Source organism: Corapipo altera, unplaced genomic scaffold, assembly GCF_003945725.1.
Source record: "Corapipo altera isolate COAL_440 unplaced genomic scaffold, ASM394572v1 169, whole genome shotgun sequence".
In the NCBI taxonomy this organism is placed as follows: Eukaryota; Metazoa; Chordata; class Aves; order Passeriformes; family Pipridae; genus Corapipo; species Corapipo altera.
Genome location: NW_020884946.1, coordinates 517,932 through 532,766, shown reverse-complemented (window position 1 = coordinate 532,766; position 14,835 = coordinate 517,932). Strand labels below are relative to the sequence as shown.

At 47.0% G+C, this 14,835-nt stretch overlaps 1 protein-coding gene across 2 annotated transcripts in view; it reads right to left on the bottom strand.

The window, feature by feature from the left end:
• Positions 1-14,598, bottom strand: part of SLC35F4 (solute carrier family 35 member F4) — a 117,031-nt gene extending 102,433 nt beyond the window's left edge. For both annotated transcript variants that reach the window (XM_027662558.1, XM_027662560.1), the window contains exon 1: positions 14,447-14,598. In XM_027662558.1, the coding sequence (XP_027518359.1) occupies positions 14,447-14,549 (103 nt within the window). In that variant the 5' untranslated portion in view covers positions 14,550-14,598. The remainder of the gene's footprint in view (positions 1-14,446) is intronic.
• Positions 14,599-14,835: the final 237 nt, after the last annotated feature.

Genomic DNA, 14,835 nt, shown 5'->3' with positions numbered 1-14,835 from the left:
CTTATGAAAGGAAGACTGAATTTTGTATTTTGCTCTCCCATCCAGCAGCATTACATAAATGAGTTTACACCAGTGGGGAGAGCCTAATAGATTTTGTAGGTCAGTGCTTCTGGCAGATATTTCTCTAAAGACTCTTTGGAGTTCAAGGGAAAAAAACATTTCAACTAGATTTTCGAAGGCACAGTCCAGTAAAAGTTAATAAGTGTGGGGAAAACACAGGAGGAGGAAAGACCTCGATTGATTTGTCTTAAGTTGATCTGAAAGTGTTTTGAAAATTCAGGGCAGGCGAGGACAAAATAAAAAAATATTCTAACAGAGAACAACTCAAAAATAAAAATAGCAGCAGTGGCTAAGAACAGTTCTTCAAAGGGATGTCAGACTTTACAATACTTTGCATAGCAGCAGTGACTAAAAAGGCTTCATGTTGTTGCCACATGGTGATATTAAAAATTAGCATTCATTTTGGGGAACATAAATAACTAACAAAAACACGTACAGCAGGATAATAAAATGCAACTATGGGATGGGTGCTTTAAATCCTATTTATAAAGCCCTGCAGCACATTTCCTTGTTCAGTGCAGTCACTAACTACAATGTCAAATTCTAATTTTCAACACGGGTCAGAAATGTCATAACTGGCAACACAATGGATGGCATGAGTGACAAAAACAATTTCTAAGAACTTAGCCTTTAAAATAAACAGAACTGGTGGTATTTCTTTATTGCCTGTTTTAAAGCTAAGAGTTATACTGGGTTTTAAATTTGCTAACAAACTTTTTTGCTTTATGTGAGCCCTCTTGTGCACAATGTTTTCTTTCCCTGGGCTCTTAGGGAGCTTGAAATTACTGCAGGAGCCTCTATCTCTCTAACCTGCAGGAAAAAGAGGGAGAAACTTACTTTTCCTTCTCTGGGCTCCATGACATACTTGTAAGCCTAATAACATCCTTGCAAAGTAGATAAAATATTAAATATTTTCAGTGCATTACACCAGCAAAGAAATAGGGGGCCAACAGTCACTACCACTTTTCTGCAAGCACAAAATTAACATTGGATTTATTATTTCAAATAAGAGGAGATGATCATCATGAATATTTGATAACATTTTCTGTAGCCTTAATAAAACAAGCCCATTCTCTCCACTTTTTAAAACTGCAAAGGGTTCACAACCATTGTCTGTGATGCTCCACAGACCTTTATCAACAGCTGTGGTTCTGCAAAGTAATCTTATATTCACTGAATTTCAGACCAGAACTTGAAACTCCCCTGTGGAACTGTTTTATGGTTTTTTACTGCATCATCTCAAAGCCCCAAACAAAGGCAGGTGTACCCTGTGAGACTCCTGGCATCCCACTACATCCCCTGAAGGAGCAGCCAAACAACATGAAGCCAAATTCTCTCTTCCCAGGCTGTATCTTATCTCTGTGCTGGAAGGAATTATGGAATAAAACATGTGTTAGCTCCACAGGATGTTTATTCACACTGAACAGGCCAATGTTTTGTTCTCTTTCTCCTCCTCTCTCTCCACATATACTGGGGGGTGGGGAGGACCTGACTCCAAGGCTTCATGGGAGTTATTCCTCAGCTGAAGAGCCATTTCCAAAGAGCCAGGAGCAAAAGAGAAAACAAATCCAACAACAGCAAAATGGACACAGTCTCTTCCCTACAAATTCACGGAAGGAAAATTCACTAAGAGCTACTAAAATATACGTACACCAAGAATGTCCCAAGGCGCAGATCAGTGATGGGTGGAAATGCACCAGGAGCCTCCATTATACTCTTCCCTGCACATCACCACAGTCTGACGCTGGATGTTCACTAGATGTGGCTTTGATGAGATCCCAGAAATTGTGTGCAGTCCATCTCATCTTCAGGAGTGAGCTAATTCTACAGTTTTTTCACCACGGGAGAACCAAGGGCCCCCTTTTTCCAGCTGGCCACGTGTTTACGTAAGGCCTGCCAGGGCTCCATGCCTTTCACTCTCTCTGACTCCTGGTAAGCTTGCTTGGATTTTACAGGGAGAGAGAGGGAGTAGGGAGAGGGATATGATGTTCAACATAGGCCTTGTTTCCTTAAGAAACCAGGTTAAAAAAATCAAGGGCTGACGAGTTACAAGACGTTCTGTAATTTGCTTTTAAAACACCCTGGAATGAGGCGCAAAGTCCTAACAGGGCATACGAGGATGTGTTTGACAAGGAGCAAGTGCTTACATTAAGGAAAACAACATCATCCTTAAAAAAATGATTCCACGGTAAAAGAGAGACCCAGTAGCAACTCCAAAGAGCAGGAAAAATGATTCCATGATAAAAGAGAGACCCGGTAGCAACTCCAAGGAGCAGGAACCTACTCAGTCACAGGCCTACCAGCACAGGACTATTCTTTGCTTTCTAAATCATCCCTTTCTCTCTCTTGCAGACCTTAACAGAGTGCTACAAAAATACCATAAATTATAGAGTATGAATGATGTCAAAGCCTGTTCTCAGAGGAAGGCTGGGAAGAGCAATCATGTATTCTTCAGTTTGGGAACACACAGGCACAATTTTTGTTCATAACTTATAAAAAAAAAAAGGGTTCTGCGCATCAAAAGCACTGAATACATTTCCTTTCAGATCGTCCCTTCAACCAGCCCAGTCCGACGCTACAGACACAGGGAGAGAAGGGAGGCTGAGACGAGACGGGAAAGTCAGAACCAAGGACAGTGGCTTAAGCCACCGAGATAAACAAGGAAAGCAGAAATGCAGCAGAAGAACCAGGATCTACACAGTCAGTTCAAACTGCACTGTGCAATTCCAGCTGGATTTCAGAGACACCTGCTTCTGAACACCTGAGTATGACAGGAGAGGACTGTAACCCCACAAATGAAGTCCTGTGAATCTTGTCTTTGTGTGTAAGGAGGATATATGGCAATTCAGGCTGCTCTAAACTATAGTTTCTGTCCACAGTACCAGGAGGGAAACAGAAAAACTTGGGGATCACAAATAAAATAAGATTACTCGCTTTAGGCAGCCATCCACCATCCATTATCTACAGGGAGGGTGTGAAGGGCAACAGTCATTAAGACACCAGAAGATTCACCCACTCTAAGCTGATCTTTTGCCAGCTGATCTTTTACCATTAGAAGTGCTTCACCATGAGGAGAAAAAAAAAAAAACATAGAAAATTATCAGAACCTTGACATTTTTCTCCAAGCTGTGCTTATCAGAAAATCATTTTTTAAAGGGCTTAATTTTTGTCTACAACTAAGCCAAGAACATCCTCAGCTGTGAACATCCCACACGTGGAAGTAGCTTTGGAACTAAAGTAAATCTGAACCCAGCCAGCTGAGGTCTGTCCCTTACTACTACTACTACATTAAATCAGAGATCCCAGCTAAAACAAAAGCTCTTTTTAATAAGAGACATCTGTTAATAATGTGCCCAGTGATAGTGACAGATTTCCTCTACTCTCCATTCCCCCACACAGGGCAAATCTGAGAGCTGTACCTCCCATTTCCTTTGACTCCTTGAAGCAGTAAACTCCACAAAATGCTATGAAACTTCACTATACTGTAGAAATATTTTACACCAATAGTAATTAAGGGGCACATTTTCAAGGAGGTGCATCTAAAAGTCAGGCACACCAAATCTGAGGGTGCTGTAGCCACGCACACACTCACCAGCGGCACTTCCAGCTCTGCCTAAGAGACTTTGGCTCTCAGAAGAGCCACTGCTGCACCTGTGTGAATACCTAAGTTGAAGGCAGTTCTCTGGAACCTGCCCACATGCAGGCATCTTTCCTTCTGGCTGACTTCTCAAGCCCCCAGCTGGGGATGCCTGTCTTTACAGAGATGCTCAGAACAGTCGCTCTGAATTCACTTCAAAGCAGACGAGCACAAAAACACGGCACAGACCCCTGCTAGAAATAGAGTTGCCCTAATTTGTGATCTAATTAACCTCCTTTCCAGCCTTAGAAAACCCAGCTAAGCTTCACTGCTTTCAGATGCTGCAGTGCACCTACAGGTGAAGGAAAAACCCAGCCTTTTTAGTCGACTCAGTGAGGTTTGCATCCCAGAGCAGGTGGCCTTCAGAAGGAATATTCCTGGACACACAGCTCCATGAAGACACCAGGCCAGAGGACAGTTGTGCACTTCACTGCACCCCGAAGTCAGTCCAATGCTCCCCTTTGTGCCACCCAACCACAGATAAATCCATGTCCTCTGCCAAAGGGCCCCCAAGGGCAGGGACAGAAGGCAGGCCTTGCGTGGATGAATCACCTCGACAGGACACACATGGCTCAGCACACCCACAACAGCTCAGCTAAGTCCTTCTGCTGAAAAACGTCTTTTGTTCCTTCCTCCAAGGTTTGTTTTGCAATGCATGTGAAAAGTGGCACTTCTTCAGTGACATTCCTGCCCCGGATTCTCTTCCCTCTGAAGAAATGTTCTCAAAATGCTTAAAATTTTCTTTTTATCTAATTCCTCGCTTTTTTTTTCCCCCATACCATCCCACCCTGGAAAGAAGCAAAAACTGATAGAATGGTATGGTAGGGGGTATGGGGTTTTTTTCCTGGTAAATGCTAAGTTCAATCATTTTCCACCTTCTCTTTGTGTCAGCAGGCTCACTGGATACTGAGCATTGAGTAAATGCTTTCTCACACATAGAACCAATCCTCCCCAGGTAGAATTCCAAACCACAGTGCAGGAACACCATGAAGAGTTCACCTTCCTGCCATCCATGCTGTCAGCATTGAAGAATTTCCTCTGGTGAAGCACTTTGAAGCATCCCACTCGCACTCAAGCTGCTACAAATCCTAGCCCCTGTAACGTATCACACAACAGGTTATTTCTGGCACCATGCAGAGAAAAACCCCAATCTGCACCCACACAATTCCAGGGCTGCACACTCCACATGGCAGGCTTTGTCTCAGAAAGGAGTTAAAAGTTCCAGGATTCAGATATATAAAAGAAAAGGGTCATAATGACTGCACCATCAACTGCTCTATAACTGTGCCATCTCACTTAAGATGCCAAATATAAATCACACTGTGAAAACTAATGTGATCACTTTTCTCTCCCCGACAGAGAACACGTGTTCCAGCCTTGCTTCATGCTTATCTTACTCAGGCACAGCAGCAGATGATTTCAGTGCTGTCCTCAGACATCCAGGTATATGATGCCCATTAGCTGGAATGGGCCTGCACAGCTGTGTTCCCACGAATCCTGTGAAAAATCAGTCCCCAACGGGGAAGTATTTTTTTCAGTGCAGTGCACAGCATCTCCAACTACCCCATTAATAATAGAGGGAGGTGTTAGCCCTCATCAAAAATGTCCCCCAGAAGACCAAGCCTCCACAGGAAGACAGAGAGCTGCACTATTGTATATAGTATATAAAAGCAGGCAATTGCTCAAGCAGTGCTTTTTCAGTGCCATAAACAGCCACTTCTCAGGCATAACACAAGCAAGAAGAAATAAAACTGGAAGAGTTGCCAGGTTGGCTTCAGGCTACAATGTCTTTCTCACTCTGGATGGAGGGATCACTGCCAGGACTATGACTGCTCTAGTAGTATATCTGGTAGACTTGTTTTGGTGAAGTTGTACTGACCCATGAGCTGCCATGCTGGTACTTGTCTCTCCCTTCTTCCCTGTCCAATATGAAACTGGAAACTTAAACAAAAAAATAGGCATGGGAACTCTTCTTGTATCAGTTAAAAAGAGCTTTGAGACACAGAACAGCTTTAAGATTGCCAGAAACAGCAGGAAACCTCATCTTCTACCCCTAGATCTGAATCCTGCTCCCTTACTTTGGCTCATATAGAAGCCAGAAGAGGAGAAAATCATCTTCTACTTTCTACAAAAGAAGAGCAGAGGCACCTTTCTCACTCCCTCACTCCTCTACCCCTGCTCCAGCCCAGTTAAAGGCAGGAAAGGACAAACCCATTTCATCAAGAGTATTTGCAAGGGACGTTTAGGAAGATTCAATGTGTTTTTAAAGTAATAACAGAAAGATCTGTGGCAGACACACTGAAAGCCTGTCACTTGAACACATCCCGAATAAAATCACTGCTGCCACTCAAAGTGCCCGGGATGCTCTCACTTACAGCTCTGCCATGGCTGTGAAAGCCATACCCTGGGTATTAGCTCACAAAACCTTGCAGCTTCTATCCCTGTGCAGTGAAATCTGCCACTCTGCAGAGGGGCCGGCCCAAAGTGAAGGCCACCGGGGAGTCTCACTTCACCTCACCACAACTGAAAAAAAAAGGTTTTCAGTCTCACTGAGTAGAGCTGGTCCACTTGGTGAATAATTTAACTGGTCAGTTAAGCACTTCACTTTTTCTCCCCCCCCACACACACCCTATTTGCACATTTGCCACAGAGCGACACTGACCTTTTTTTTCCCAGGCATTTTCATTATTCATTATTACGTGATCATCCAGCAGCAGGTTTATGTGAAAAAATTCCTGCCACCAATCTTTCAACAGTAAAGCTGCAAGTTCACTTTCATGGGTGAATTCCCATGCAGGCAGTTGAGCAAAAGCCCATCAATTTCCAAATGTGCAGAAGAAATAATTGCGAACCTTTAAAACCACTATTAAAAAACAGGAATGCGAGCATTGGAAGGATAAAAGTCTGCCAGAACCATCTGTCACCTTGGAATGTTATTTTACAACATTTAAGCAAGACCAAATATGCAGCTGCCTGCCTGAGTGGATGGGGAAGACAAAGTCAGGGAAAGAGTGCTGGAAGGACAGTCAAAATGAGGGATATCTCTCCTGTGCACTCCAGAGGAGTGAGCAGGACCTCATGGCATACCCAGGTAATTTCCTAATGTGTTTCCTAATGCTGTGTGCAGCAGCCACACTTTCAGGAAAAACAAGAAAAGAAGGAAGTGTGCAGCTCCACGCAGCCATGATGGTGTCAAGTTGAGTGAGGTTAAAGCCACCTCAGGTGAATGGAGCCAAGTGAGGCAAAGCAGCAGGAAACAGGAGCTGTGCCACCTGGGAGCACGAGGCACAGCCCATCCAACACCCAGAGGGTTGGGCAGTGAGGAAGCCTTTCTGCAAGAATCACAGAATCACAGAACCACAGAATCATTTAGGTTGGAAAAGACCTCTGAGACTGTTGAGTGCCACCTCTGATCATCGCCCTGACAACTACACACTCAGAGCCATGTCCAGTCTTTTCTTGAATGCCTCCAAGGATGGTGACTCCATCACCTCCCTGAGCAGTCCATTTAAATCCTTCACTTCCCTTTCCATGAAGAAATTCCTCCTGATATCCAGCTTGAACCTTCCCTGGTGAAGCTTGAGGCCATTTCTTCTTGTTCTGTCACTTGTTCCCTGGGAGCAGAGCCTGACCCCCCCCAGCTCCACCCTCCTGTCAGGGAGTTGTAGAGAGTGAGAAGGTCCCTCCTGAGACTCCTTTTCTCCAGGTTAAACACCCCCAGCTCCCTCAGCTGCTCCTTATAGGGCTTACCCTCAAGACCCTTTCCCAGCTCTGTTGCCCTTCCCTGGACATGCTCCAGCCTCCAATGTCTTTCTTGAATTGAGGGGCCTCACCAGTGCCCAGCATGGGAGGACAATCACTTCCCCAGTCCTGGTGGCCACACTCTGGCTGGTACAGGCCAGGATACTATTGTCCTCCTTGCCCCCCTGGGCACACTCTGACTCATGTTCAGCCTCTGTCGAGCAGCATCCCCAGATCCTTTTCATTCTTAGTTTTCCAGACATTCTTCCCCCAGCCTGGAGTGCTCCAGGGGGGTTGTTGTGGCCTGAGTGCAGGACCCAGCATTTTATCTTGTTGAAACTCATCCAGCTGGCCTCAGCCCATCAGTCCAGCCTGTCCAGATGCCTCTGCAGGTCCTTCCTACCCTCCAGCAGATCAACACTCCCACCCAGCTGGGTGTCATCCATGACTTTACTGAGTGTACACTCAATCCCCTCATCCAGTCACCAATCAAGATATTAAACAGGACTGGGCCCAACTCTGAGCCCTGGGGAACACCACTGGTGATGGGAAAAGGGCTGGAGCAAATGAGCCCAGGAAGGGAGGGGAACTGAAAAGCAGGCAGAGAGCACATGTAGAAAGCTATCAAGGTACTGCAGGCAGCTCTCCCACCCTCAGCACCAGACCAGGTACAGCATCAGACCTGCTGTGCAGTCACCAGTAGAGGCAGAGATCGCTCCATCAAACTTTATGGCTTGTTCTGAACAACCTCTGGCAAATTAGCATTGCTCCCCCCACCTTACTGCCTCAATTTTCCCTGCCAAATGGGGGTAATTTTTCTCAAAATCTTGGCATACTTCTTTATGAGGCACCTTTAAAGCTTGGGAAATAATTCTTATTTAAATACATAAGACTGAGTGAGATTTTTGGCCATTAATTTCAGCCTTCTGCTAATTTCCAGCCTTAATTTATTCATGGCTTGTTCATACCCATTTGTCTGTGTGCCAACACGCAGTTTCAGCTTAAATCACTCTTCTTTCCCACATTCCCTTGTTCATCCTCCCAGGATGTATTTGGAGCAGCAGCCCTCTTCCCACCCTGGCCAGCCTACACAAGCTAAGCTCTATCAGTCCCCTCTTCCAAGGATAATGCTCCTCATTGCCCTGCTCACAATGGTGTTCTTCCCAGTCTGAATCCATCCCTCCTGCCCACAGATGTGCAGAACTGCAGTCCAGTGCTGCAGTTTCACAGCTCGACTACCTGGAGATTTCACCCCAAAAGGCTGAATCAGTCCCTGAGGAAAGGCCAAGGACTGAACCAGTTTCCTCTCTTCCCAGCTAATGGGACCCCTCATCTTCCAAAACACTTGGAGTCCCCAGATGAGGGGAGGTCCTCCATTCCAGCCACAGGTTTAAGGCTGCCATGTTGTCCCTTCCAGCACAAACAGAAATCCACACAAATGGCCCCATTCCATTAAAGAATACATACCTGGTCTTGCCAAAACTAGTCAGCAAAGGAGTATTTACAAAATCTGTTTTGCTGAAAGAAATTACTTAATAAGTTATTGCTACCAGTGCTGATACACAGCCACAATTTATTTTACGTGAACAGAGAGACAAGCCTGTGAGGAGAAACATCTACAACATCCTGTGCCATGACATCCATTTGTGCCCAAGAGTGGGGGAGGAAAATACTGTTAAACTGGCAGTTTAATTCAGCCCTCACTGTTGCACACCCTCCAAGGGAATAACCCCCTATGAACAATCACTGTCCAGCGGGGAAAGGAAGGGCTTTAAAATAAACCTTATTTTGGGTTAGCCCTGCATCTGGTGTCCTTGCAACTCAAACAGCACCAGGTGGCACAGGGGCAGCTGCCACAACTGGTACGAGCTAAAACAGCCCTGAGACTTCAACTCACACAGAGACTGATTCAGACACCACCACCTCCCTCCCAGACCCCCCAAACACAGCTCCATGGAACCGGCCCCATCCACCAACAATTCAAAGCACCTTTGCTCGACTGCCCCTTTGCCAGTCTCCCATTGTGTTTGCTCTGCACAGGGAAGAGCTGGAGAAGCAGCTGGGAGCCTCCAGTAAACAGACGGAGACTTTGTTCCTCTCACTGGAAGTGACAAGCCACCAGGAGGGCAGGGTGTTCAGTAAGCAGAGATGATCTGGGTTTGCCATGTGATTTGTACTGCAGCAGAGCTGCTGGCACAGCTGCTGTGATAACCAGGAGAAAATTCTGTCCAATGTTTCAGAGTTAGCTTTTCCCTCCACAGCCTTTTACTCCACGCAGAGAGCAAGAGCCAAATTGTCAAGCCAGTGGTGCTGGCTCAGCATGCCATGTCTTATTAAGGCAAAGCAATTAAGCATGGACTTAACTTTAAACACATCATCAAAGCCCGGTGGCTTAGTGCAAGTTCAGACTTAAGCAGATGCTTAAGTTCACATTGCTGACTTGAGGTTGAACCTGCCAAATTAAAGCGCAAAACCTTGCTTGAGCTGTTCTAGGGGAGTAAGAAAACATGTGGTTTATTCCTGACAGTGACTGTGCTATTAGTAAGGACAGGTTCAGCATTTCAGCCCAGGTGCCAAGCACTGCTAAGGTCACACTCTGGTGTCAGGGCTCTCCAGCTTGCTGGCAGACACATCTGACCATGCGGCTGCACCACAGGGGTGGTCACCCCTTGTCACAGTGTCACAGTCCCACTGCTGCAGAGCCACGTGGCAGCACCTTCTCCTTCCAGGAGCTTACACAACTCCATGGTTTCAGGTCAGGCCTGAAGGAGAGAAGAAGGGGAAATCGTATCAGCACAGGATCGTGTCCAAAGGAACCTGCTTAAAAATCTGGCAAGGGCCTGGTGGAGATGGGCACTCATAATCTGCTGTGGTGGGAATCAAATCCTCCAGACATGAGAAGCTCTCCAAACATGATTAAAAAAAAAAAAAAAAGGTGCTGCCTCACAAGACAAACCACTGTTTTTTCAGTACATTGATGCTGTGCTTGTCCAGGCCTGAGAAAACAGAACTACAGAAATGCAGATCTGCGATGCTGAGAGCATCCTGCAAGATATGAGACTTTGTGGATGCTGGAAAGGCTCCATCAGAAAGACATTACACAGACAGAAACTTGACTTGGAGGTGGACTTGGTGAAGTTGATGAAGATTAGAGACAGGAAACTTTGACTGGATCAGTTTTGATTCAGCGGAAGGCACAGGAGAGGTGTTAGGACAGACTTGAAGGAGAAGAACTTTGTAGTGTGAAAGTAAAAAAGGTTTCAGTACTGAGATGAAAGGCAGATGGGGTGGCAGTTGGAAAGGATGGGAAAAAAAGAAAGAAAAACAAAAAACAAAGCCCACAAAGAAACAAACCCATACAAATTCCTGAACCTGGAAACACTAAATGTGATTGTACTGCCAGCAAAAAAGTCAGAGAAGAATGAGAAGTTATGGCAAAGAGCTGGGAGAGGGAACAGAGTTTCCCACTGTTCATGGTCACTAACATGGGAGCACCATCTGCAACCCCAGGACAGAGGCTGGAGCATCTGATCTACACCAGCACCATGTCCTGGAAATTACGGAGTAACTCCAAAGAAATTGACTGGAAGAGAGACACAGCCCCTCTTTCTTCCCACAGAAGTACAGGTTAACTGGGACCAGGAAAAGCCCTTTCCATTTCAGCACCAAGTGAGGGAGGGAAAAAACCATATTATCTTGTTCCAATTCCTGTGACTTATTAGGCAGGATATAGGAATTTTGCAGCATACATGGATGTAAATACCAGACCAAAATACATGTCTCTGATTTTTCAGATGATTTACAGGGAAATAAAATAGGTATTTTCCTTCTCTAGTAACTTTTTAAAGGATAATTAAAAATGGTAAAAGTACCAAAAGACTCGTCACGTGGACACTCCAAGTCTGAAGTGCACACAAATATAGATGAAGCAAAAGTCACTAGAAAACACTGCAGTTCTCTGTGGTAACAGCTCCTGAACACCACAGCCCTCTGACATTACATTCCATGGCCATTTGTGACCAGTCCTCAGCCTTCACACACAGAAACCCAGGCATGGTCTCCTGTTAAACCACAGAATACTTGCTGATCTACTGAGGGAGGGATGTAAATCACCAGCACAGTTCAGAGTCTTGGGGGCTTTTTGTCATTTTCCAGGTCCCCCCCAAGAGTGAGCAGAAGAACAGCCACCCAGCCCTGCCTTCAGCTTTCCTCAGTAAATGTTCCTGTCCCTAGCTGGGCACCACAGGCTGGGGACAAAGAGGAGCCTCAGGAAAGGTGGTGACCATCAGCAGGTTGTCACCACCCAAATGACATCCCCATCCAGCCCTCTGGTCAGACCCAAGGGGTGACAGCACAAAGCCATCCTGGGGGCAACAGCTCATCCTCAGGGACCCTTCAGACCCAGGCAGGAGTGAGGCGACAGCGTAGGCAGATGATTGCACCCGCCACAGGTTTGGACACAGGGACAGGACAACAACTCCTCTGCCACTGGGGAGGGCAGGGACACAGCCCACCTGGAATTCTGAGCACACTGCACCCCACCAGCACCCTGCTCTCCAGCCAAAGGCACCAGCATTGTCCAGCTGCACTAAAACTGTATTTGGACAACAGTGACAACAATCATGCCCTCACTTAAATAAACTGAGATATGAAGTCTATTAATAGTTGATTGTACAAACTCCCCACCCTGTGTGTTTACACGTTGACAGTCCTGCTGCTGTGTGAACAATCAGCCGTGGCAAGAACTGTCAGTCAGCAGAACTTTGAAGCAGCACCACCCTTGACTAAAGCCAAGGCACAGGAATGGAGTAAGAACTCCGAGCCAGGACCTGCAAGAGTGACTCTCGCTGCCCAAATGCCAAGAGGATATATGTTCATGATGCCTGAAGGAGGCCTGTGTTTAACCCAGGTAAGGACAGAACATCTTTGTGAAAACTGCAGAACATTAAAGTATTTTATAAACCCAAAACTCACAGCCACGAGGATAAAGCAGTCACCCACCAACTGCAAACACTCCAAAAATTATGAGGATGGTTCCAAAACTTATGAGACTTATTTAAAATCCATTCGTAGGTCAGAAAGGGTTCATGCTTTTCATTTACCCAAGGGCATTTAATTACTGGGATACCTCTGAGTTATGCACTTGCAGTTTTCCTCTTCAAGCATGATGACCACAAATGTAGTTTATTTTCTTCAACCAGCAAAACCTGAGCTACTAATCCTTTTTGTTTTTTTCCTCAGCACCCAGTCATCAAAGGCTGGGAGGTTTGCAACAAAATCCCAAGAGTCAGTACTTCTGAAAGCCTTGGCCTCTCCTGACACGCTTTGTCTAATTTTAAGCAGATGTGCTTTGTAGCATCTGCAGAACCTGAACCTGGGCTGAAAGAGCTTCTCTTTGTCCGGGCAGTGCTCTCCTGGCATTGCCACTGCACCACACAGAGCACTTGCATTGCCAATACTGAATTCAGGTCTACAGATTGATGGAGAGTGGGAGTGTCGCTGCAGACTGAAAAATTGCGTTCTGACACCAAAGCAAACTTGGGACAAAGTATTAAGCCAAAATCCTCACCCTTCTCTGGTAAATCACACTGTAGACACCGTCTGGAATTGCTGCAGAATTTGGGACACTGGTTCCACCTGGGTCGGACTTAAATAGTCCCTGGACTGACATACAGCCATTCCTCCAGATTGTTCTGAGCTTCTTCTCAACTCTTCTGACTACAGAAAAACCAAGTGACCTCACCAAATAAATGCCCATAACACCTGCCATGCTGTGAACATGCCACAGATAACAGCTGGATAAAACCACAGGGATTGACTGTTAGATTTTTCAGATCCAACAGTGATGACCATCACACAAAGGAATTATTATTTCTTATTTTAAGTGTTTTCACTGCATGGCTTTCCTCCATCAGAAAAATCCCACAGATGTCTTTGTCTCACATTTAGCAATTTCTTAACTGTGTTTTGGTTTATTGTTGCATTGGACCTGGAGAGCACTGCACTGCCTGTTCTGGAAATCAGTTCACACACCCCACCCCCGATTCCGAGGGGAGTTTAAATATTCAGAAGAAAGTCTGTTCTTTAATGCTCACCTCACCAACGTGGGCTTCTTGCCTTTCCTTTCCCCCCCACCCCGCCACTTTGCCTCAATTCCCTTTTTGTTTTTTAAGCTGTGGTATGTTGTAGCTTTTGCCAACTGCAAAGCAACTATTAACACAATAAAACTCGATTGCATGTGTTTCCTGGGTGGTAAAAATTAATAATTTCTTTCCTCAGCCAAACTTTCTCCGTCAAACAGAGCGCTGGGACTGCCAGAATTCCAGAGAAACCCACTGAGGTCCTCCCAGCTGCTAGAAACCCGCTGCTACCAATTAAAAACTTCAAAAGCAAAAGATAGGGAATTTCTGCAAGGACCAACTGCTTTAATTTCTGCTTCTTCGTTTAAGGGAAGTAAATAAATAAACACACACACACACACACAAGAAGACCCCAAACCAACAGTAAATTCCTAAACCACAGGAGTCTCGTATTAAAACGGGACGAAGGGAAGCCCCCATCGGTAACTCCCCACTTTTCTGGAAAAATCTCATTAGTTTGGGGAGGAAGGTGAATAATTCAGGAGCTTCGCGCCGAAGCGCCCGCCCGGGGGGGACCCACCGGGACCGAAACTTTCCCGGTGCGGCGGGCGCGGGGCACCCGGAGAACGAACCCCCCCAAACACCGCGGGGGTAGGGGGCGAGGGGGGGGATGGAAATTAGAAATAAACCCCAAAACAACAGCGAGAGGCCCCCGCTGCCCTCCCGAGCCGCGAAGTTCCGCGGCCAAACGCCGCCGCCGCCCCCCTCTCCGTCCGCAGAGCCGCGGGGGACAGCGGGGACCCCACACGCACCCCGAGGGATGGAGGGGGGGGGGGCATTCTGGGGGGCCACGGGCTCTGCCGACGCTTCCCTCCACACATACACACCCCCCCCGTGAAGGGCCGGGAGAGGCGGGAGGGCGCCTTACTTTTCTGGCTGGAGTATCCCGGGTAATATCCATAGTAGCCGGTGATGCGCAGGATCCGGTCCTCGATGGTGGCCACGCCGTTGGGCGCTGCCTTCCCATCCATAGGGGGAAGGAGCCGCTCGCGGGGCGGCCGGGCGGGACGGCGAGCGGAGCCGGGAGGGCAGCGGGAGCGGGAGGAGGAGGAATGGGAAGCGAAGGAGGAGGAGGAGGAGGAGGAGGAGGAGGAGGAGGAGGAGGAGGAGGAAGGCGGCGCGGGCACGGCCGCCGCAGCTCGCGGTGCCGGCGGGGCGCTCGCTCTGCCTCCGCCGCCTGGTGCAGGACGGGCTCCGCAGCGCGGCTCCCGCCCTCTATGGATGGGAAAGGCAGCGAGTGGCTCCTCCGGGCCGCAG